Source organism: Haemaphysalis longicornis, unplaced genomic scaffold (genome assembly GCF_048455015.1).
Source record: "Haemaphysalis longicornis isolate Haplotype H1 unplaced genomic scaffold, Haemaphysalis longicornis Haplotype H1 scaffold_3, whole genome shotgun sequence".
Classification (NCBI taxonomy): domain Eukaryota; kingdom Metazoa; phylum Arthropoda; class Arachnida; order Ixodida; family Ixodidae; genus Haemaphysalis; species Haemaphysalis longicornis.
This window is the reverse complement of record NW_027526335.1, coordinates 87,444,565-87,469,666: the sequence shown is the minus strand read 5'-3', so window position 1 is coordinate 87,469,666 and position 25,102 is coordinate 87,444,565. Positions and strand designations below refer to the sequence as shown.

Sequence of the window (25,102 nt, the reverse complement as noted above, 5' to 3'; positions counted from 1 at the left end):
GATATATAAAATCACGTAAAAAACGCATCATAAACTGGTACAAATCAATAAAAAACGAATTGTGCAGTAAATACTCACTTGGTGCTTCAAAGTATTTATTCTTTTGGCTTAAAGTATTGCAGCAGGGTAGCCTGGCGTGTTATACACGACTTCCTCAACGTAGTCCAAACGTTCCACAAGCGACAGGCCGGTGCCTTCTATAGCGCTGCAGTAGCGGTGCGGTAGGCCCGAAACCGCTGAAGCCTCGGTCGAATTCGGGAGTGGGGCACTGTCAGCGCTTGCGGGTACAACCTCGGCAGCGTCTTCGTTTGTGCGCTCAGTAGTTACCCCCGCTAGGATCTCCACATCCGTCAGCTCCACCGTCGTTCCGGTGCTGTCGTCACCGCCAACAAAGTCATCAATGCACATGCTTCATCGCTCAGCACCAACAAAGCGCTCCAGCTGGCCCCAGGTTTCTTCAAGCTCGCATTCTTCTTTTGCACCGTCCAATTGTGCTTCGGTGCAGCCGATGCGCAGCAGTCGGAAACGCCCATCGCGCCACCGCTGTCCTCGAGGGTACTGCGGGATTGCTCGCTGCCTGTCAACAGAGCGCGAGCGGTCTGGGCGGTCTGGGGTGGCGGAGTTCGATATACCCATTTCATGTCCGTCCCAGTTCGAAATAAAAATTAAAAAATGCATGTAATTTCCCGCGTGATATTGAAAGTGTTCGATATAGGCAATAATTCGATATACCCGTGTTCGATATATCGAGGTTTGACTGTATTGTGTTTGTAATCTGTTGAGTAGTCAGAAAACAATCGTGCATGTCCAACGTGGCCGCACTCCTTCAGTCGAGAATTTTGTAAGGGCGGACACTCTGGGGGAGATTTGTTAAGTATTTCTCTTGAAAAATAGCCTACGGAACTAGTCTCGAAAGTTCAATCTGTGGGCATACCTTTTCCCGACATAATCGCAAAACGGCTGATGAAGGGGAAACACCTAATTGAGCTGTGCTACGTAAGACGCGTGTGTAATTTTTGTGTGACGTTCCTTCAGTTTCAATGCGGAACAAGTCCCTTTGAGCAAAGTCGAGCAATGGCATCTTTTTTCGGGGTTTGGTCTCACATGCAAAACATTTTGAAATCCCCATTGAAGCGTGCTGTTGAGTTCCTTATTCGTCTTGCAAGGCTGGACTATAGAATACTACGCTTCTCAGTTTACCTTCCTACTACGCTCGCTTCCGCCGCCGCTACCAAGCCTAACGCCGACAACAATAGCGAGTATAGGGGCGAGTGCATTCTCCCGTTATCGGGGGCAGGCCGATTGACACCTTCGCTCTGCTATCGACTCCCGGCTGAAAGTATCCCCCCGTCACTATCTACGCCCCTTCGCGCCAACGAGAAAACAATAAAACAAACGCGAAATAAGAGCAAAAGAAATCTAATGCACGTCATAAGTTCTCCCTCGCCGCCGCGTGGCGGCGTCTTTTGGACCGCCGCACCTAAAGCGACCCGCCGTGCTTCCCTCGCCGACGAAAGAGGAGGGGGGAGGGGGGACGCCACTTTAACGAGAGGAAACTTAGTTCACTCGTCCACGCACACGCACGCACGCACACGTCCAGGCACAAGCGCATCCGCGCTCTTGAGCTCGCGTCCCCGAGGGACTCCCGCGCGGTTGTGAGCTGCATCTCGGGTGCCATCGTCTGAGTGAGCCCAGTGGTGTAGTTGTCGTGAACTCGCTACCACATCCGCGCCAGACAAAAAAGCAGCCATGTTTCAGGCGGCGCGACGTTTCAGCACCGCCGTCACGACGACGTCGAATCCCATGTTCCAGGCGGCCAGGCGCTTTAGCACGGCCGTCATCAGGAACCTCGGGGTGAGTGACACCTTACCTTTTTGTCCGCCCGTTCTTTTCTCCCTCCGGCCTCGGCACCGACCCGGCGTTTAGGTGGCGCGCTGGATGCGACTGTGTCGAGGAGTCCTATGGAAGAAGGGGTGCGGCTTGTGTGGCACTGACTGGCCTGACGTCGAGGGGGGTTTGAGCCCTGAGCCGCCTCAGAATGCCCGATCTTCTGACACCCGGTTTTTCGAACCGGAGGTACCGGCCCATGTACCTCTCCAATGAGAGCTACACCATTGAGGTAAGTACGCATGTTGCCGCTGGGAATGTCGGTCATCTAACACGGTTCTTCCTAACTCGCCCTTTTCCAATGTTGCCTGACACAATGAGGCCCACTGGCGCATTTAAAGCAGCGTAGCTCAAAACAACAGCGTCGTACTTGTGGAGCTTGTTCTTCAAGGATGAGACGTTCGTGGACGCGTCGCAGTTGCTATAGCTTGCGCCTTGGTTTTCTGCTCTTTACCCGCGTACGAAACTGGCTGAAAGATAGAATAAGACGGAAGTTCACACGAGATTGAACCGTAGCCAGGTGACGCAAACGGAATGAACGATCGCCAAAGAACGATGTGCTTTTATTGCGCAGAACCGGACCCACGTGGAATTGTTTTTCGCTTTGTGCGCGGACTAGGGAATGCTAATTGCGGATGTTTGCTATAGCGGACGGTGCAGACGGGTCTTAATAGGCTGATCGTAGTTAGTCGTGTCCTTGCTGCGGACCACCGTGAAGAACCGATGTAAGTGGAAAGTTTTGCAACTTTTTGTATTGCTGTTGTGGAGATACGTCGTTTCGAAACGTTAGAGGCGGCGGTAAAGCGGAACATAAGATCGGTTGTTTTGCCCGCGGAAATCCATTTGCAGCAAACAGTGAAAATCGTGTTTAGCAGTTCAAGTGGTCGTACCACAGCTGAGTCGGCTAAAAACGAATTTAGTTGCAACCCAGGCTCGTTCGCAAGAACACATTTTATAATAAGTCGTGCTTAACTGCCCTAAACTGCGTCGTATCATCCTTTCAGCATGCTTCCAAGTAGGCATGTTTTCGCAATAAGTGGGGAACATACCTTACGAACTTTTGCCTCGGAAAAGAAAATATTTATGCTCAGCTCGCACCGTTTGCTGATAACGTTCGGAGATCCAGAGATATGTCATTTTTTAAATGTTTAAGCAACTTTCACTCTGCCAGAAATTAATCGAAAAAAACCCGCTACAGCATTGCGGAAAACGCTTTTATTAGCGTTCATACAAGAGGCCAAAACACCCATTTTCAGCTATTTCGTTGTAAACAGCGTGAGTTGAGAGATGTCAGGGTCACAAGTCGGGACGTCCTCGGCCGGCCGGAGATGTACGTACATACATAAATAATGATGCAAAGGAATTGTGACAGTCCAATTCGCAAGCTATGTCAAGTGTGGTCGTAATCGTCGACTCCGCCATTAACACCGTACCCATCAACTACTTCGCAGTCAGCACAACCATCGCTCCTTTATAATAACGCGGTTGCACCAAGGCCGGCAATCCGTCTGGCTGTTTGATCAGCCGTGGGGAACCCGTAATTCGAGTCATTATCTTCCAACCATTCATGCTCTATTATCGTGGTCCGTCCTCTACATTTTTCTCTGCGTGATACGAAAGTTTATATTCGTAAGTTGTGTAAGCTAACTTGCCTTTATTCTTCCGTGCCGTTCTGCCCGAAAGATATGCGGACAGAACTGACGCAGGTTAGTGCAAACGTGGCAGTACAGTGTTCGTACTCTGTATCCCGCAGGCTACTAGCGGAGATGAAGTTGATATAATGTAGTTGCTGAACAAGCTTGTTTCTGGCAGGTTGTTTCCTACTGGGAAAGCCTATACCGGAGCTCGCTAGCTCGGAGAGGGGAGGCTGACGTGCCCTTTAGGAACACTGAAGAAGCGTTTTCTAGCTGACACGCAGACCCCGTCTGTCGTGGCGCTGATAGGAACACAATACATGTCCCCGCGGGGTACAACCCCGGCCGAGCGTAGCGTATCAAATAGTTCTGTCGAAGCAATGACCGCTTTATGAGCCCTCATTTCGACGTGGCTCTTTTCTGAATTCAACCGACAGATCGGAACCGCGCGAAGATTTTCGGATTGCTTTTTTTTTTCTGTTTGTTCGTAAGTGCGACGCGTGGATTTAGAGTTCAGCGAAACAAATGCAGACCGCATATCTCCCCATAATAAGCAGATTCGGATTGCAGACTAAAAAACGCCTAAACGACGCTAACAGTTACAACTAAAGTGATTCAACCAATAATTAATCAAAGTAGATGGTAGATAACTATGAAGCTGGATGAACTGGACCAATTACTATCAACGTGCATGGTATATAAGCATGGTATATCAAAGGGCATGGTATATGGCGTGGTCCAAGTTACATGGTACACAGCGTGCTCCATGCATGTAAAGGGCATGGTCCAGGTTGCATGGAGTTTCTGTTTCAAACTTCGTTTTGAATTCGAGAATTTTCTTTCATTTGATTTTTTTCCTTTAATTCTGACCTCAAGCAGACTGTCTCTAGAGTGAATACTGTATAGGCAGTGAATGCTGTATAGACTGCATAGACGATTATGACTTTAAATGCGAAGTTTCGGGCAACCTAGATTGCATTTTTCTGCGTAATCCGCCATATGTTCGGCTGCACCGCAAGGTAAAACATTGCACTGATACAAGCTCTCATTATTAAAGCTTGGTTATTGCTGTCACTTACTGCTGCGTAGTTATTGCTGTCACTTGCATCTTCGATGCAAGATGCAAGTGGACACATGCGGGGTCACTTTCGGGTGGGAAGAATGAACTCAGCTACCACTCGATAGACGTGGCTGGACATCTTTGGGAGAGGCTTTCGTCCAGCGGTGGACCCAGCCAAAATGATGATGATACTGCTGTTGATGATTGCTGTCACTTCGCTGAATCTCTCGTAACCTTATCGTCGTCCGTCTGCAAAAAACCGCTCCATAATCCGCGCGTACCTGTTCGAAGAAATAGTTAATGGCCTGGGAAGCAGCTTACGGCCGATTCGCCCGCTCACTAACGCCAGCTGTTCATTAGAGAGGTGTGATTTTTTTTTGTCTTCCCATCGATGACGTTAGTTAGGAGCGGAATGGCCGTCACTGCCTGTTATGATTCGCCCTTGTGTGTCATGAGTCAATACCCAATCAGTGGTATCGGCCAACGACAATGACAGCTGCGATTGGAAGTTGGAGAACTAACCTAATGGCTTCTCGTAAGCAGTTAACGACCGATTCACGCCCGCCTCACGAACGGGAAGTATCGAAGCGTGTGAGCGGCGGCCACATGGCCGTGGTTGAGCGGTCACTAACAATTCCGGCTTCGAGAGGGGGAAAATTCCAATCGCTCGCTCCGGCTGGTGTGAAGCGAGTCGTTCCCCACCTCTTCAGTCCAGAAACACCCAATCAGACGGAGATAAAATGATGGTAAAATTACATGTTCCTTTATTTTGTCAGTGAAAAATTACAATTTTTTATCGCCACATGGTGGTGGCGGCACTGATATATAGTTTTATATTTTGTTTATAAAAAAGGGTGTTTGCACGTCTTGCGCATTTGGTCAGCGAGCAATGTCAATTTTTTTTATCGCCACATGGTGGGGGCTATAATAGTTCTCTATTTTGTTTATAAAAAAGGGTGGTTTTGCGCGTTTTTTTTTTAATTCTCCAGATCCAGTTCGCCTAAGTGTTAAGTCACAGTAGTGTTGTTAAACGTCTTCAATGATTTCTCGTACACAATTGCACCGTGCTGGCACGGTTCCTGTATTTCCTTGTCAGTCGGATTTCCTGGATTTCCTTGTCAGCCGGACAGCATTCGTGTGTGTCTGTCGCACATGGTTCTCCCCGTCGAAAATAACGCGTGCATTTGCGGTGTTATGAAGGCATTTGTAAGTGGCGCTAATTTTCGCTTCGTTGGTTCTTCGATTCCTTTTGTGTCAAATAATGGCAGCTCCCTCGTCTTGTTTTCCGTCGCAAATACAACGCTTGTTTTTAACTTCCTAAACATTTACACGCGGACCCAACATTAAGAAATCAGCCTGTCCATCTGTAACGCTTGATGGGTCACACTTTCGCTGCATACGAAAAGGCTGTTATTAGAAGGCCCCAGGGCCTCTTCCCTTTGCACTTCATATTTTCACTTGAGGTCGCTTATATTCCCCTCAAATGTCTTCCCAGTAACGTCTTGTGTACAGTAGTGAAGCCGACTTTAAGAAGCCTCGCCGTACAGCGTTTCATAGGTACACATGGGATTTTATGGAGGTACTTAAAATAAGGCCTTTGACCACACATATCTTGTAATGACCTTTATATAATCCCTGGAATAATATCTCTCCAGCAATGCACTTGCATAAAGTACTGAATGGGGCTTTAAAGGGACTGGGTGTACAGTGCTCCTTAGGAATATATAGGGTGTAAGAAAAAAAAAACAGGGGACTTGATACTATGGCAGTACAAAACCCCAGGGTGTCGAACCGGAACCGGAACCGAACCGAAAACCGGAACTGAACCCGAATTTTTGCCCGAACCGGAACTGAACCGGAACCGTATTTTTTCCGCCATTTTGGAACTGAACCCGAACCGGAACGAATCGAAGGAACCGTTCCGAACCGGTTCCGGGGCCTCAAAAATGTAATTTCTAGTTTTCCATTTCGGTACCCTACCTTGCGTCTGAAGATATTTTGCCACTCGCCAGACAGAACCATGAAATATTTTGCGTAGTCTGCAGTTCTCAAGGCCCATCATGTTCTCTTCTAATTATTGCCCTCGATTTAATGTAAAGTTGTCCATTTATACTATCATTTTGCGTTAGGTACTGCCCATCTCTCCCAATTATCTTTTACATTTAGCATAACTTAAGTTATAACGCATATTACGAGGCAACATATCATGGAATATTCTTCATGGTTTCTATCTACATGGGGTTTAAAATCGTGTAAAATTTTCAATGTGCTGTTAATTCGCATGCATACCTGTCCGCTTGTGAAGGCCTTCAGGGACACCATCTACAATAAATTCATATCTTCCACTTATTCTAGTTTGAATGGGCAGTTCACCAACACTCGCAGGTCTCAAAAGTAACGTCACTTTTTCTTGTATACAGTGCCGTTGTGTCCTTTGGTTACTGCTCTAAGAGAACATCAGATATAAAAAATTGGGGAATCCTAATCTCCACTTTTAAAGTATATTTGATAGCATTTTCATGTTATCTTGAATCTGCTCAACCTTAAACTTCAGAGGTGGATGGATTGAAGTCGATTAGTGCGGGTTAGCGGGTATACTGGGGTGAATTAGTTAGGTGAGTGAATGAGCTAATGTGAATTAGTGGAACTGGTGTGTTGATTAATTTGGATTAAAGGAATTAGCGGGTCAGTTAAGGCGGATTCGACGGTCAGACCAAACATGATACCTTTGGGGTCCTTGGCATTTGGAAATTTTGCAGCGTTCTCCTTCTCGACCAATCAGAAAATTTTGTCACGCACAAAAAAGCCGCAAAGTTATGTGACGACCACCTGAATGCTATAAAAGGTCTTTCTTTATGCCCGTATTGCGCTATTATGTTGTTGCTATATTAACATTGACATCTCGGACTAAATTTAATAACTAATTGCCTAATGCATATTTTATATTCATCAAAGGGTTTTCAAAACGTGTGTATATATGAGGGGAGACAGTTGGAAAGAAACTGAACTGCAAGAAAAAAAGGGAGGGACGAGCAATTAGTTATTAAATTTAGTCAACTGGTTTGATGCAAAGACGCCCGATAGCATTCTTCAATACCTTCTCTTTGTGTTACTGTTCTGGACCCTCCCACACGTGTAGCATCTCAACCCCCGAACACAGCCCCCTCTAAGCTGAGGAAGCGGCGATAGCACGTGCGCTTAGCCAAAGCGGCGCCAAAACTCTCATAACAGACTCTTAGCAGGAGTGGCCCACCTTTCCCCATGGTCGATTGCATGTTACAACACTTCCGATGATCAATCAGAGACCATCAACGAGACCAGTCACGATTGTGTGGGCACCAGCTGATACTGCCATCGCTGGCAAACAAGGTCACCAACCTCGTTGCTCGAGATATGACTCGCTTAGCCAGCGCTGATGAAGCCCGGCCCGAGTGCATGCATCCTGCAGTCACAGACCAGGAAGTTACTCAGCACTATGGCCTCTTCCATAGAACGTATTCCTCCCCGCACAAATCGCTACCGATTAACCAGGAAAGATTACTCCGCACTCTGTGGGCATACACCTTCCCACACACCAGACTTCACCTCTTTGGCGGGACACAACTCTCTCCATTTCGTTGCTTCTGTGGAGAGCCTGGGAACATCATACACATAGTAGGCGGCTGCGACAAGTGTGCCGTAGATCCATCCAACCTCCACGTTTCCATAGAGAATTGAGAGACAGCCATGGCATGCTCCGGCCTGGAAGATCAGTTGCTCTTGATGGAAACGGCTGTCGATTCAGCCCCCTCAAATGAGGTCGCCTCTCTAAAACTTTGCCTCGATTGAATTAAACTTCATTTTCTCTCTCTCTCTCTCTCTCTCTCTCTCTACAAGTGATCATTACCGCTGCTTGTGACTTCACTTGGCTATCATCTTTCCTAGAGCCCAATTGCTGTCACCAGTCGCTGAAGGGCCATTAGCAAGTTCCTATCTCCGGTGGTTCCCTATCCAATGCCGTCCTATACACGCCGCCCAATGAGTCTTTGTATCCATTCTTTCTTTCTGGCAGCTCTGTTAGCAGATAAAAGATGAGCAGAAGGAAATTTCTCTAAATGCCACCTGCCACGCTTGGCAGCCGGCGCCACATACTCGTCACACTACCATAGAAAACATTTTGCAGGTACAGTTAAAGGAGCTCTTCAACACTTTAGATAAACTCGCCGCGGTGGCTCAGTGGCTAAGGCGTTGCGCTGCTGAGCACACAGACGTGATTTAGATTCCCGGCCGCGGTGGCCACTTTTCTGAGGGAAGCGAAAAGGGAAAACATTCGTGTGTCCGAAATTTCGGCGCACGTAAAGATCCCCAGGTGGTCAAAATTATTCCGGAGCCCTCCACTATGGCGCGCCTCGTCGTCGGCGTGGCGTGGGCGCGCGCGTTAAACCCAAAAATAAATAAATAAATAAATAAATAAATAAATAAATAAATAAATAAATAAATAAATAAATAAATAAATAAATAAATAAAAACCAGTAAATAAATAAATCAACACTTTCGATAAACGCTTTCACTCTTCTTCGCATCTGGAAGGACTGCGAAAACTATAGCTATTGCGAGCACAGAGCACCAGTGTGTGATTTGCTCGTCGCTGCGGATACACCTTCCGTTTCTGCTTCGCTTTTGTGGCTTTTTTTTAAGTGGCAATCAAATGCGTTTTATTCTGCAACTTAAGGAAAGCCGGCAAAAAGCCGTTACACCGCTGTAATGACGTCATTCAGCGGTCGAAGAACGCGAAGACTGGGAGGAGAGAAAAATATTTTGAGCAAGTTTTTATGTTATTGTGACGAGGAGAGAGCAGTAATTTTTGGCTGAGGCACATTGCGACGCCATAATCTAATGTGTTGGTTGACTACTTTCTGCAAGCACTCAAGATTTAGAAAAAAGTTGAAAAAAGGGTTGCAGGGTCGCATTAGTTTGGCGAAGACAAAATATCTGGACAAAGAAACATTCATTATGACTTTGTTTTTATGCCGAATTGATAAGGAAACGAAAAACGAGCACAAAAAAATTAACAGAAAAAAACACGCCTGCTTTTTTTCTTCGAACCCGTTTGAACCCGTTTGAACCGGTTCGAACCGGAACGAAATGGTGCTCTGGAACTGAACCCGAACCGAACCCGAAAGGCTTGAACCCGAACCCGAACCGAACCCGAAAAAATTCCGGTTCGACACCCTGCAAAACCCTTTATATTGCCACTGAAAATGTACTCGAGCAATGCATTTGTGTACCGCAGGAAAGCCGACTTTGAAAAGGCTTTTATATCGCTTTGTAAGGATACATGCTTAATAAATAAAAGGCCCTTGGGTGATCGAACTTTCATAACAGACTTCCTACATCCCCATAAAAAACTGTCGCATCAGCAAAGCATCCCTGTATGGTAGTGAGGCCTGCCTTAAAGGGCTCAATGTATAGCGCTTTGCAATGATACACAGGCCTTTTGGAGGTGTTTGATGGACCTTGGCCGTCACACTTCAATATCAGACTTCTTGTATTTCTTCTGCAAAATGTCGTTCCAGCAACGCCAGCGTGTATAATAGGAAAGCCGACTTCTAGAAGCTCGGTTTTGCGATAATACGTCTGAGCGACAATCACTACACGGGAATATACCAACTCAGACATAAGCGGCCGTACAGAAACAATTCTGAAAATGCATCAGTACTGAAAGAGAACCAGTACTTCGAATGCCTCAAGTACAGGTGTAGACGACAAGCGTTGCCTTTTTTCGCAGAAAATTACGAGGACACTTACGCCTACTTTAGGATCACGGTGAATATGAAAGCATTAATGTCCGATTGCCGAACGCTTTTGATTGTTATCGTACCCTTTTCCCTTTTTGTGGTTTTCTTCTCTTCGTCACTGTGCGATTATCGGCCGATCGCCCTCTTTAAGCTTACATCCAGGTCATTACGTAGCCAACATGTCAAACAACCTTAGACTAATTCCAACTTACACTCGCGTTCACTCGGGTGCCTCAATACTAGCGCCACCGCTCTAGGCGACGGAGGTCGGGGAACAGTTTGCCCTGCTCGCGCCATCTGTTGGGACAACGCCGTACGACCTCAGGTTTCAGCGGATGCCGCATGACGGCGCTCTTATCATTAGCCCCGAACATACCAGGGCTCGCAAGCTTGGACGTTCCCTGTCTTCCCTATAGGCGGCGTAAAAATCGACGCCCCACGTGACCAACCTTGACCAACCTAAAGCGCTGTTTTCGACCATCAAGCCCACCAGACGGCGCAGGCAAAATGTTACTTTTGGTATAGAATACAAAACATTCATTCCGTGACTCAAAGAGCCCACACAGTTCGCTTACAATGTGTTATTTAAAAATACTATTAACAAGTTCCGCATCAAACATCCGTTGAGCAAAAATGTACGCAACTTTTTACGAACAGCCGACTGGTGCACCACCTTGTTTCTGAATTCGCAACCACAAAGCCGCCAATTCAAATTGAAACCGCTGCAACGGCCGACCGTTTCAATGTGCGCGGAGCACCGGTTTCGTGACTGTTATTGCTGTTATGTGCTTTTGCGTCCATCAGTTGTTGAGAGGACTGGCAAAACACGAGAATTGAGTGCTTGTGGAATGACAAATGTGGGAAATTCCGCATCGGAAGGCAGCTGTCGAGGCCAGAATATTCGATTCTTCAAACAGAAGGTGAGTGTTATGCACTCCGCTAGAAAGACGGTGCAAAGGAAACCGTTGTCGCCGTCAATACTTCATTTGTGCCCTTCGTTCGAAATCTTAGTGCAAGTGAACGAGTTGTTATGGCAAAAAAAAAAATGTTGTCACGAAAGCGACGTACAATTGCAGCGATCGAAATGAAATGATGTCCTGGCCTCTGTAAACTTGCGGATGTCAATAAACGATTTGTTCTCACTTGCTGCTCACTGTGGTCTGTGCCAGTCGAGGCCATCTGGTCACCTGGCGTAACATCACTTCACTAGCGCGGCGCAAGTAAACACGCGACCAGCGTGCCAGCCAGGAGCCAGCAGGAGCAGCCACGGCCGGACTCGACGCCCCTTTCGCGCGCGGGAGGAGGAGAGTCGAGTCCGGCCGTGGAGCAGCGAGCCGGCGGCCGCCGTGCGAGGGGCAGCCATGTTATTAAGGAGCTCAAGCGGCCTGTGCAAAAAGCATCCGCCATGTTTACAAAGCCGTGTTTACAGCGCCATCAAGCGGGCGTACTGGGTAGTTCACGACGCCGCCACTACGCTTTTTCTGGCACTACAGGCAAAGCTAGACCTTTGCTTCTCTAAAATCCTCCCTGTTCTGTGAACATACCCTCGTTTGCTTTGCCATGTAAAGCACATTAAGCGGGAACGTAGTTACCTGCTCGCTCTACTTCTGCTTGTCTCCAACAAATATAGACGGCCACAATGCATTGGCTAGGTTCCATTTAGTCAGTCAGCTAGAGCCATCCTACTCAAATTTATTCATTTCCTTTTTGATGCAGTCACGTTGCTTTTATTCTCTTTGCGCCGTCGGTCATTTTGTGCGTCATTTCTTGCTTACGCAGGATATGACGCCGGTAGCCTTCGCAGCCTTATAATCTACTTCGTTCTGTCTCTTGTACCTGTAAATACTATTTTCTTATCATGCCACAGTTATTCAGCGTTTATAATATTACGTACAAAGCGCTAGCTTACGGTCTCCTCGGCAGCACGGACAGTGTGACTTGCGGAAGTTCCAGCAATGCGACGAAAAAGCTGACATCGGATGCAGTGCGCCGGTGTTGATTGATTGATTGATTGATTGATTGATTGATTGATTGATTGATTGATTGATTGATTGATTGATTGATTGTGGGGTTTGACACGCCGACGCTGCACAGGCGATGAGGCACGCCGGCCGTGGTGGAGGGCATTTAATTTTGCCCACTTGGGGTTCTTTAACTTGCGCCGAAATCTCTAACACACGGGCGTTTTTGTTTTTCGCCTCCATCAGAAAATCGGCCGCCCCGGCGGAGAACCGAATTCGCGTCCTTGAGCTCAGAAGCATGACGCCTCAGCCACTGAGCCGAGCCACCGCGGCGGGTTTTTCCCGCGTAGTCGTACAGGTGGTATTTAGTGTAGCCCGGGATAACATAACCAGGGCTCGGGTCAGTCCGTATAACCTCTGACATCCCCATGCGTCGTGTCGGTCTTACTGGTGCTCTCTGCCGCACGATGTCATGAATTTCAGCTTCAGAGACGCGTAGTGGCACTCCTGATGACTCCAAGAGCAGAGTTCGCAGCGCGCGGTTCATAAAATATGTACGGGAATATCCCCGATGTTTGATATTTGCAAGAGGTGCTGGATGCATTAGCGCCTAATGTGTCAATAGGCATGAAATTGAGTCGGCAATTCGGCCGCAGCTGCAGCATCGTGTCTGTTGTATTATTCTATAGATTGTTTTTCTGCGATAGTGCGTTGGATTGAGTAGCAGTTTTTGTTGGGACCACAGGCTTCAGGATCACAGCACGACATCTAAGTCGTAGGGCTGGGCTAATTGGTCACGTGGTAATGGATGGAAGACACTAGGAATGCTAGAAAGCGCGACGCATGACAAGAAATACAGCGTTTGTCTAGTGTTTGTCCTGCCTGTTCCTCTCGTAGCTCCAGTAATCCGTCTTCACTATCACAATAGGGCCGTGATTTGGGCGTCTGGGAGTTGGTGTGCTTCCTGCGACAAATAGATACCCTTCAAAGCCTCGGTGTCGTTTGGGCGCGACAACGAGGTGAACCTTGTCGCCATTATAGGTGAGCGCTACGTCGTTACCGTATGCTCGTAGGTCATTGCGGTCAAACATTTGGAAGAGATTGAGCTGTTGTCATAAACCATACCTTTCTGGGCTATTTGTGTCAGTGCGTGTCGCCACAGTCACGTCGTGTAATTCATAACCCGTAGGTATAGCAAATTTCCATAAAGTTTCACAGGCCCCCTTCGCCCCCCCCCCCCCCCCCCCCCCGTCAAAAATAAAAATTCGCCCCCCCTAAACCAATTTCTGGGGGTCCGCTATTTTGCGAGCAGCATAGTGACCGTCGGAGCACTCTGCTACAACAATGACGACTGTGTAAATAAAGCCTTAAGCGAGCATAAATAACTACCAGAACTTACAGTACGGGCAACGCACCACTTCATTTCGGCCTCTTCTCTCGAGTGAGGGAAGGTACTGACTGTTATCTCTGGTTAGCAAGTAATATACGAGTGTTGTACTATCGTGACAGATAGTCTGCGTCTCGTGTCTACAGCTGAAGCGTTAATTTCTCTACCGCCTTCCACTCAAGGTAATCCACTACACGTTGGAAGGTGATGCTTCTATTTGGATGTATCCCTCGGAGTACAGACAACTATTAGCACCATTAGCCAGCAGAGAAACGCGATTCAGTAGCCTAAAACAAGTATTACGGACGTTTGACCCCGATAATGCGCGCATATGACGTATTGGGGGGCGCCGTTCAGGTTCCCGCTGCTGTGTTTGTGTTGACGCACCGTTAGCCTAAAATGAAATCGTGCATTATCTCAAAAAACTGGCGCCCTTGGCCGCCGGCTCTCGCGTGCACGTTATCGAGCGATAGCGGTGGCGTAGAACGGACAATATGGATCAGTGCGTTCCTTTGTTAACTGACCGCTGCCGCGTCGACTGGAAGCCCGGGCACTCGTGCCGATTGAGCTATCGGTTCCCCGTAGAGCATTCTTGTTTTGTGGTTTCCTGAGAACGCTTTTATATTGTCCTGATAAGAGGAATCCCCGCTGAGAGGTGAGCTCAAGTCCGGCATTATCAGAGTATAGACGATATGAGGTTATCCCGCTCTTGTGCGCGTGTCACGTGTTCGTTTTAGTGTATCCGATTACGCGGATGGTGAAACCTTCCGTATTTTCCAGTTTATAGTTTCCTTGCGCGACGCTTGATGCGCAGCGAATGTAGGGGGTTCACGACGAGAGTAGCCAATGGCCCGGCGTTTTAGGGCTGTCGTCATGCTTTGACGCCTAATAACGTCGTCATCCCGTACCCGTAGGCTGGCGTACAACGAGTATGACGTTTCTTGGTGTGTCGTAAGTCTCAACTTGGATGTTACCGAAGGTTAAGTATAAACATAAAGGGTTAGACCTGACGTCACGCTTTGAGATCTAACGTGCCTATTGGAAAAATTACTCACTGTATCGCGCATTCATAGTAACTTATAGTAGAATTGTGTCAGAAAAGCTACATAAATATGGCGAATATTGGCTTTTTATTTTTTCCCCATTGAGCAGAAAACAAAATTTATGATTCCAATAAAGGTATTGGAAAGGTAATTGAAAAGGATACAGGCTTTATTCACTTCCGCATATCTTACCACTGCCGCAAACCACGCGTAGTAGTCGGTTTTTTCACCCATTATTACGTCTAAGGTGGAATCAACTTTCGCGTGGTTCCGTTGCACTCATGCCAGTTTTGAGTGTTAGTATATTTTCAAGACCATACAAACTTTATTGTGGTGGCTTTCTTTCTTTTCTTGCTATCTTTGTTCCTGACTTTTTTTTTTTTCAAAAACTTGCTGCCATCAACAATCAAATCGTTCTGTTTCCAATCTCAGAGAATTTGCGCATTTCGCTACTGTCAGACAGTATCCCTGCGAACGAAAACATTAGCACTATTTTTGCTAACATGGCGGTGAACATTCCTCCCGAACCGTAAAATAATTTTCCTTTCTGGACAATAAAAATTCAGTACCCTTCCAGCGAAGTTGTGGTGCGTAAAGTTAGAGTCGTCTTACCGGCTAATTTCCGTATTTTTTTTTTATAGTTCCAGCAAAACAACACTTCCAGACGTTTGCTGTAACCATACTCCCTCCGTAGATGGTCGTAGGTGTATTTACAGCAGACAGTAGTCCTATAACATTTACAACTTCACTGGGAATTAATTATGGAAATTGTGAACGGAACTCGGCGTTAGGGTAGCCTTCGCGGCTAATTGTCACATAATTGTTCGTCGGAAAGTTCCGGTAACACAACATTTAGAACCGTTTTTTTTTTTTTTTTTTGTAATCATTCTCTTTCCATAGATGGCCATGCTTCGCCGTGCGACAGGCAATGGGTGAAAGCCAGCTTACAAAAACCAAGCTTGCATTGATTCTTTTTTTAAGTTGGTTTCACCTCTAAACACAAAAGCATTGCCGTGAAACATTTTTTTCAGGGGCAATGTAAGCCGTTTTATTTCAAATCATGAAGGCCCTAGAACGTGTTCTTATTTTTTAGAGACTTCTTTTTTTGCGCACGCTGAAAGTGGATGGCACAATTTTACGGTCCCGGGGATTTGAGTGGGCGCCTCAAGGCGGCGCTAAGCTCGCGTGCGATTCCTGTCTACATCGTTTTGCTGCCGCAGATAATCTGCTGGATCCTAGCCATAGCCATAGCCAGCTTCACTGTACAGACTTTCGTTCCACCTCGCCTACACCCCGCCCCTACAGTGTCTTCTCTCGGCCAGGAAGTTGAGGAGCAGGAAAGAATTTCCAGGAGTCCTTCAGATGGGTGACCCTCCTTCATCTTGGTCCATGCGTGCGCGTGTGCTTTAAAGAGTGGGTTTCTCGCCTACAGGGAGGCACCAAAATGTAACCGTTTTCTCCCAGTTGTAGGGTTAAAATCTGTCATTAAGAGCGAAATTTACGCCCACGCATATGCATCCAAGGAATGAATAGGATCATATGACCCTGTAGTGGCTTTTGCCCTGAAACAACATAAATAAATGTTTGTAAACAAAACGAAGGGCCTAGGAAGGTAGCGAGATATTGGAAGTGACACATGTATGACAAGGCGACCGTTTTGGACACGGAAACGTCAAGTATATGTTTTACTGCCGTTTAGTCGACGTCCTTTTATTCTTACAACCCCATATACCGTTGCGTACAATGTGACAAAGATTCGGCCATGCCACAACGGTTTCAGTATAAAGGACACTCACCCTTCCTGTTTGGAAACGAAAGAACTTGCTCGCTGTCTCCAAAACTCTTCGCCCACGAAGAAAACTTCCTCCGACATGCAGGACAGACCTTCCGGTCGCATGCGCCTTAGGATAGATAGGCCACATAGCCCTACGCCGGTTTCACCACAGCGCAAAAGAACCCGCCACAGTTGGCAGGCACGTAAAACGTCTGGAATACATCTTACCAGCGAAAAGGAGACACGGATGAAGAAAGATGCACCGAGTACGATCGCCAGCGATCGCCCTGTCTTCATTTTTCTTCGTTTGTATCTTCTTTTCACTGGTAAGATGGATTCACTTCAACGCCAACTAGTCCAACTTTTAGCCTTAACGCAAAGCGACCCTCGGACAGCACCGACCGTTTATGTATCGCTTGATTTCCGGGTCTCGAAACCCGCAGTGCACAACACACATGTAAGGGGCAACGACTCATTTCTGAACCGCATGCTTGTTACTTTATGTGAGTGGGTAATTTGGACACAGCAGTTGCTCGTCTATCAGGCAGCTCAGTGTATTTCACATGATACGCAAATTCTGGAAAATCGAAGGTACCCCACAATTCCAATTCCAAATATGTGTTTCCCCCCTTTTCCGTGCTACGCGAAAAAAGAGAGATAAGAATGTGGAGAACAAGACCTGTTCAAAATAGGCTATGGCAGCTTTGAAGCCAAAACAAAATAAACAAATAGGGCTACAAGCCAAATAAATATTTTTTTTTTTCAGAAAAAGCCAATTTGAAGGAGGAGGAATAAACTTTATTTAGGCGAGCCTTAGGTGCTGATGTTTGGGCACCCGCCTGGTGGGGGGTTTCCTCTAATCCGGGATACCCTGGCCTGTGCTGGCCACCCAGGCCCTCTCCACCAGGCTACACTGGGAGGAGAGTCGGAGCTGGTCAGCCGTGCCACCCACTGCTCGTATGTAGGTTGGGGATTATGAGTAAGATTGAAAAAAAAAAGAACGTCTTTGCAGTACGTAACAGTAAAAAATCAAATTTTTGAGTGAACACATCATTCCAAGCACCACATGAAATCTCGAAAGTAACCAGTTACAGGAATGAAGAAGTCAATGATTTACAGTGCCTTACAGTGCCTTACTGCGTGACTTACACTGCCTTACACATTCCGTTGTAACAAGGAGGGGACAGTAGTTGTCAGTAAAAGTGCGTCTACGATGTCAACCGAGAAAATGTTCTGCCAAAACACGAGCGGGGCAAATCCTTCTTCAGAGCATCCTCAGAAAACACCGCACCAACCGCAGGAACAAGACAGATGCTAAGGGAAATGCGAGCCCCGGGATTCTGCGGTTGTCCGAAGACTGGCCGACGTACCAGTGTCATGTACACTGGATGAAAGGGCTCTCTACCATCCAGTGGCCTTGCCAGTGCTGTGCTAGCAGCCCGCAAGAAGTAACAGACCGAAAATTGAACCCTAACTAGCCCCTTGGGCGGCCTGGTATGCCTATACCATAACTTTGCAATCTATAGACTGCTGGATAACGTCTTCACAATACGAAAAATGGAAACTCTGCGCGTTCTGGACATTTCGGGAATTTTCTATGAGAACCGGTTGCCACATGTCATTTGATACCCCACAGTTAGCTGTATCGTATTCCTAGAGTGCTTGTTTTAGACCGTAGCTGTATGGTAAGAGAAACAGATAGGGTTGTGGTGACCCCGTAATATTCACACACGAACGGTTGCTTGCGGTAGACGGCCTCGCACTTGGAAGACGCGTGGACCCCCATTCGTCTCGGACACGAAAAATACATGTACCCGTGGGCAACTACTCCTCGCTTAAATAACTAGAGCAGATAACCGCTTCTACCATGGTAATGAACTGGCTACTCCCTTTGGGTCGTACCAGCATTTTTCTTATCATTGACCTTTTTACGGAATCGAGATAGCGCTTAGCTTGCCCGAAGCCAACACATTTACACAGCTGATGTCAACGCCACGTCTCTATAATACAATGGGGAAGTGCCGACGATAGAAAGGTTCAAGGCCGCTTTTATTTGCCCAAGCGGATAAACTTGGACGCACTGCCGTGTTCCGGATTGGGTGCGTCGTCTAGAGTCAAAAATAAAAGGGTATCCATGCAAAGTTCCAACATAACAAATAATCGGGCTAGTTGATCGTGTCCGGTTTTCTTGGGCCTATTTCATGTGGTTTTCGTGTTTCAAGTCAGTTTTTTTTCTCTCCCTCCTTGAGATTATAATTGCTAGATTAACCTGGAGTTGGTCATGTGACCGTGGTGATGATATCGCTTGGCCAGTCCACGACGGGAGCGTTCGGCCCTTGGCAGCAAGAACTCTCGTAACGTACAGCCTCCCCATACGCAGCTGCCTTCGTGAAGGAAGCAGGTGACTGGAGCATGATTCGTACCAGGCTTTGTCTGTTCCTAGCGCTTTCGGAAAGGGAATATCAAGGGCCCGATTTAGGGGTAAATATGAAAATTCGGGGGCGCAGGATGGAGGCGGAAAGCCCGCGACAGGAGTGGTTGGCAATCTCTGGGGAAGGCCTGCGTCCTGCAGGGTGTACGCTTTCGGAGAAAAAAAAAGTAGCCTGGAAGATGAATGACCAGCGACGCTTTTCAGCACACAACATAGAGGTGACGCTGCACTTGGGCGAAATGTATGAGCAAATTTTATTCTCTCGAGCGTGGATTCTCGTCGTCTCTAAGGAAGAGTTTTGCTTCCTTTTCGCATCCCTCACCTTGGAAGGGACGTACGGGTAGACGCTTTCACTGCAGACGCCATCGTCACCGCGATTTGGTTCTACCGGTGGCGCTTCTGTCTGCGCGGAGAACAGTACGTGCGCTTGCTTGACCTTGCGCGCAGAAGGCACTTGCTTCAAGGTCAAACGAACACTACCAGGCGTTCCCTGGGGTTGCAACTGGAGTACTGAGGTTCACTAAAATGTATCTGGTCGAAGACAGCAGGCTGGAAGCACGGAGATGTAAACGGGCAGCATCTCGAGATGCCAGGCAACGACCGTACTTTAGCGCCGGGAAAACAATTAAACAATTACCCGAAGGTACTGAATACGCTTCGTTTGAGCCAGTGTACCACAATGGGGGCATTTCTCGCTTTCTCGCTCCTATCCTCACTCAGATTTGCGCTTTACTGCTTACAATGTACCAGCCGCAGAACGTTATGACGCTATGTAATGGCATTCTAAACGTAGACAGGTGACACCAAAGTGTTAACTGCAGGAGGTACGGCGTACCATGTTCCCAAGTGCTGTCACATATTACCGTATTCTCAAAGAATGGGCCACTGTTTTAGCCATATGAGAACGGTACAGTTAGTCTTCAAAAAATTACGTATTTACTAGGTCTGCTTAAGTGCTTTGAACGTGAAAGCTTGGCGATGGTTATGGAAGACTTCTCTACTGCCACATTGTGTGTGCGCTTTTTTTCGCTTTCGATCGTTTGTCTGTTGGCGCCAGTTAAGTCGACAAGCAGACTGGAGAAACTTTACTCTACAGCTTCCCGAGAATCAAAGTTTTTCGTGGTGGGGCTGTACCTGTTTTACTCCCGTGCCATCACGTTCACTGTCACAAAATAAGACGCTAGCGCCGCACACTCCAGGCCAACTCTTGTTCCACGACTTCCAACTCACCTCTTCTTTTTTATTGACTTGAACAGCACCTGCATGGAGAGCAGCGCTACGCTGAGCCAGCGCGCTCAACGGGAAGTCTATTTCAAGAGCAGATGGTCTAAGTGCGAAGCGTATATGAACATTCAGAGAACGAACTGAACTGGTCCACATGGTTCGATAGGTACCTGTCAGTACCTGGCTCTGATCCGATAGTTTGACTTTTGTTGTAGTTTGGTTCTGTAGCTCCGCGTCTGCTTTGTTGCTGGTTGCGCTTTCGAAGCGACAATAGGAAGAATCCGTCCTGTTTGAGGTCACTTAAGTATACTTGCTTCCATGTAATAAACAAAAATGCTGAAGTAGTGTGGTGGCACCACACTCGGCTCTTGCTCTGGAGATCTTGGCTCAATTCACATACGAACTCAAACGTGTTTTTAGAGGAGAAGCCCCTTAGGAATTGGGGCAGTTGGCGTCTCCTGTCGTCCTCGCCGTCGTAATCGTCGTATCATGTAGTCACGGTACTAAAACACCGAGAAACTCGTTTACGCCTCGCGCTTGAACGCAAAGAGCACTAAAAAGACACCGAGACACTCGTTTACGCCTCGCGTTGGAGCGCTTCGTAACGCGTACTAAAAAAACACAGGGACACTCGTTTACGCATGGCGTTAGGGAGCTTCGTGCTTCAAAGACAAGAGACATTTACTAAAAAGAACGCACACACAGCGCTCGTGTGTGTGTCCTCCCTCGTCCTTCGTTTTTTCGCGCTGTTTTGCTTCAGACATTTACAGCAAAGCTGTATACCTCTACCCCCCTACGGTTTCATCTCCGTTGGCAAAAACTTGTGCACTGCATGCTTCGCCCCTACCCAGGTTTCGCTTTAGTGGAGGTGGCCAGATATTTTTTTTATTTACTTTTTACAGAGGCGGCCATTAGCGGTACCGGTCACTGACGACGGTTTTTCGCAAGATGGGACGCTCAAGGCTGTAAACCCGTTATTATTTCTTCTCTGCGGAACTGAAGGTTCATTTTGAGTTGAAGATTAAAAGTCATGGAGGCTTTACAAGAATTCCCAAGTCCTCTTGCAGTCTCATATACGTACCACTAACGCTGGCACTTCTCGTTTCTATAAAATAAAGCGGAGAGTTGGACGAGTTGGTTACTAACTAATGGATTCGTACTTCTCGCGAACCTTAACACAGGACGAAAATGGAAAACACAAAACAAAGCGTGTGTTTCGTCTTTTCCTTCTTCGCCCTGTGTTAAGGTTCGCTATAAGTACGATTCCATTAGTCGTTTCTATCGTTGCTCATATTTCTGCTTTACTGGTTACGATATACCGGCCGTAGAACGCTATGGTGTACTTGGAAGGAAAGCCTCGTGGCGTAAATGTTGAAGTAAAATTAACGGCTGATTACTTCACCAATGAGACTTAGCACCTCCTCTTTACGAAGACCCCACTGTCTCGGTGTTGCGACGAAAGTTAAGCGAGCACCAGAAATATCCTTTGTTTTTGTTCCTGGTTGTAGTAGTAGTGACCCCTTCCGCGAATCTAGAGGCTTCAATACTTAACTTGTCGAATTCTTTTATCACCAGCACGCTCCATCTCTAAACCCGCGACTTTACAGTGATGCTGTATATGGCGAGCATGGAAATGTTATCCGTGTTCGTGTGTCAAGAAAAACAGATCTCCTACCCAATTACTCAACACACTCTTGTGGGGTATGATGTGCCTAGAATTAATAAAAGCTTCAGGAACCATGCTAGTAATGCCGAGGTCCATTGACGAAATGTCGTACTGGAGCCCTGATAATTAAGTTGGGTTTTGACCCGCCCGTAATATATATATATATATATATATATATATATATATATATATATATATATATATATATATATATATATATATATATATATATATATATATATATATATATATATATATATATATTGCTTTGTGGTTATTCTGCTTAAAGGTGTAGTAGGCGCGCAGTGCCCACTAACCTGTATTGCAGCCGGTAAGCTTCTCGTAGGACATCCTTGTGCCACTAATGGGTGGACGGTGGCTCGGCGCGGATCAGCCGACTTCTCAGTTGGCTAGATAAGATTTGGCTATTCTACACAGAAGTAATTTGCTTTGCACGTGCTTATCAATTCACCTCCTGCAGAGGGAAACGAGAACTGTCAGATTCCCTTGATGCGACTCCGGATATTACAGCTTATGGGCGAGCCGCGTAGTCCGGAGCCGTCGAAGCCGCAATGTACAGATTCCCGGATATATCAGTGAGCTCTTTCCAAGCCTCAGTGGCTTGACAAAACGTGCAGTTGAGAAACTTCAAGTCTGATCCTGCAAGGACATGTACTTGTGAACTTTTATCTATCTCGTACTCGAAGAAACTGCAAAGCCTATGAGGGCGAAATAGCCTTAATGCGCAACTGCAGTCAACTGTTATCGCTTTTTTTTCTTTTTGTGGTACATAATAGTTCGCGCCAAATAACAAGGAATGAATAGCGAAGGAGAAAGCCGAATTTCCGGAGTCATTTAAAAACAAAATTCTTGGTTTAATCTGCCGGCGCCACACCTTACCTGTAAGCCGTATAACAAAGGCTAAAGAATTGCCGGCTCCCCTGCGGGTTCTTCAACGCGCACTGAAAATTCTCACAGCCGGAAGTTCTTTATCTCTGAAGTTCATCATAAAACCTGCAGTCCCTGCTTTCGGGAAGCGAAACCGGGACCTCGCATATGCACCTGCACTGCAAGGCAGAGTTACTACGCCACTACAGAGCAGGTATCCGCAGGTGTTTGTTGAGACACGAGTATAGGTAGATAAAATCTCTCAGAGGTATTGTCTAGGGTTGATTATCCGGAAAAACAATCGTATATTACAGAACTGAACGTAACGAGTAACAACGGTTGCGCCTAAGGGGTACTGCAGCAGGCAATCCTGATTACAGTGTAGGAAACGGCGAGAGCTTGATACGACATACGTGAAAATGTCGAAGTGATTAGAGATGCTTCGTACAACAATGAGCCACGTGGACGGATAAATCAGACTTAAGTGTAACGGCGGAAACGAGCAGTCTTTAATCACGGTAAGGGTGGAGGAGCAAAGAATGTCGTGTGTCTGAGAATTGCGTGCGCACTTGCGTCTGAACGTCGTCTCGGCAAAGGAAATTGCTGAGTGAGAATTTCACGTACCACTCATAGTTGAGTGTATGCATGCACTAAAAGCCATGTAAGAAACACACACACAGCGACACGCATGCACTCCCGCCTACGCTCACCTTCCCTCTCACACGCTGGTGCACTCGCGCGCGCGCACACGCGCACACATACGCGCACACGCACGCACGCAGACACACACGCGCGCACGCGCACACGCACGTACCACACACGCACACACATGCACACACACGCTCACACACGCACACACACGCACACACATGCGCGCACACGCACACACACGCGCGCACACGCACACACACACGCTCACACGCGCGCGCGCACACGGACGCACACACGCTCACACACGCGCGCGCGCGCACGGACGCACAGACACACACGCGCGCACACGCACACGCACACACACGTGCACGCACACACACTGTATATGCGCATCAGTGAGTGAGTGAGTAAGTGAGTGAGTGAGTGAACGAACGAACGAACGAACGAACGGCCTAACGAGCGAGCGAGCAAGCATGCGTCTAATTACGAATCAATCATTGATAGTGGAATAATCAGTCTTGCGACGATACAATAGTATTTCGTTCTGAAAATTGACAATTTTCCGACTATGCAGCGCGCACATTGGTTAGTGGTTTTCGTGTATTTCCGTTCAGAAGAGTATAACTTCACGTTACAGACTAAACAGAAAAAGTGAACAAGAAAGCCGCTTCACTCCCGAAACGTCGTTGTGTGTTTCTTGAGGTACGTGGATTGTGGCACAAAATCATACTCTCGAAAATATTCTACCATAAGGGCGATATGCCATTTCACCACCGTTCCACGGTATGCCGTATGCCGCTACACCTTACATTTTTGAATATGATCAATGTTAAGTAGTGGCGACTTGCAAAAAAATATAGCACGCGGGATCGCGCCACATCGATGATGTCGTCCCGTTTCCGCTCGCTAGCGATATGTCATTTATGGGATGGGAACGATTATTCGGTTTTGTGAAACAAGGCAGCAATTTGTTTCACATTTGGCTTCTACTGCCGATAAAAAGGCGGGGATTTCTTGCACAAAGTTCACATTTTTTGCAAGTGTGCATTTATATTGAGAGAGACAGAGAGGGGGGGAGGAAGATAGGGAGAGAGAGAGGGGGGGGGGGGTTCTTTAATGTGAACTAGTGAGGTCAGCCCTGCTGGCGGCAGGGCTTGCTACGCCGGATGGGGTTAATGCTGGGTGGATGTTGAACATTTGGGGTACAAGAGCGAGAATGCAAACAAAAAATGTTGAAAATTAGATACAAGCTAATGCTGCTAGCAAAGTTTGGGCAGAAACGAAATTTGAAAAGGAAGTCGTTAAGGCAAACTTGAAATCAAGACACAAAGAAAACGGTGCAAAGAAAGGGCATAACACCAAACCAAGAAAAAGAAAAATGTAAACATCACAGCGCTAACGAGCACATACCTTGAGGCACTTTACATCAAGAAGTGACGCAAAGAAGATCTTCGTCGCGCCAAACGAGCTCTAATTCCACCGTGTGGAACGGACCTCCCTAGCCGACTCGCTCGCTGGGAGGACGTCTTGCTGCGAAGACTTCGTGTTGGTGTAGCCCTCTCTCCCGCTGTTACCCGGGAGTGGCCACCACGCTACCATGCCCCGTTCGCACAGAACTGCCCCTTTTGCACGGCTCCTGCCGAAGATGCCGACACAGAACATTTGCTGTGGACGTGCCCTTCATTGCAAGCGGCCAGAATACGACACCTTCGAGGCACA

The 25,102-nt window shown here is 47.2% G+C and overlaps 1 protein-coding gene across 8 annotated transcripts in view; it reads left to right on the top strand.

The window, feature by feature from the left end:
• LOC144174784 (sodium-dependent dopamine transporter-like) overlaps nt 1-25,102 on the top strand; it is a 126,514-nt gene that overhangs the window by 44,660 nt on the left and 56,752 nt on the right. Inside the window, exon 2 of one of the 8 annotated variants that reach the window (XM_077703665.1) lies at nt 1,927-2,119. The exons of 4 other annotated variants lie outside the window; for them this stretch is intronic. In XM_077703665.1, coding sequence (XP_077559791.1) covers nt 2,039-2,119 — 81 coding nt within the window. In that variant the 5' untranslated portion in view covers nt 1,927-2,038. Of the gene's footprint in view, nt 1-1,544; nt 1,855-1,926; nt 2,120-2,498; nt 2,613-25,102 lie in introns of those variants that run through there. 3 more of the 8 variants (XM_077703664.1, XM_077703666.1, XM_077703672.1) reach the window with 3 other exon arrangements.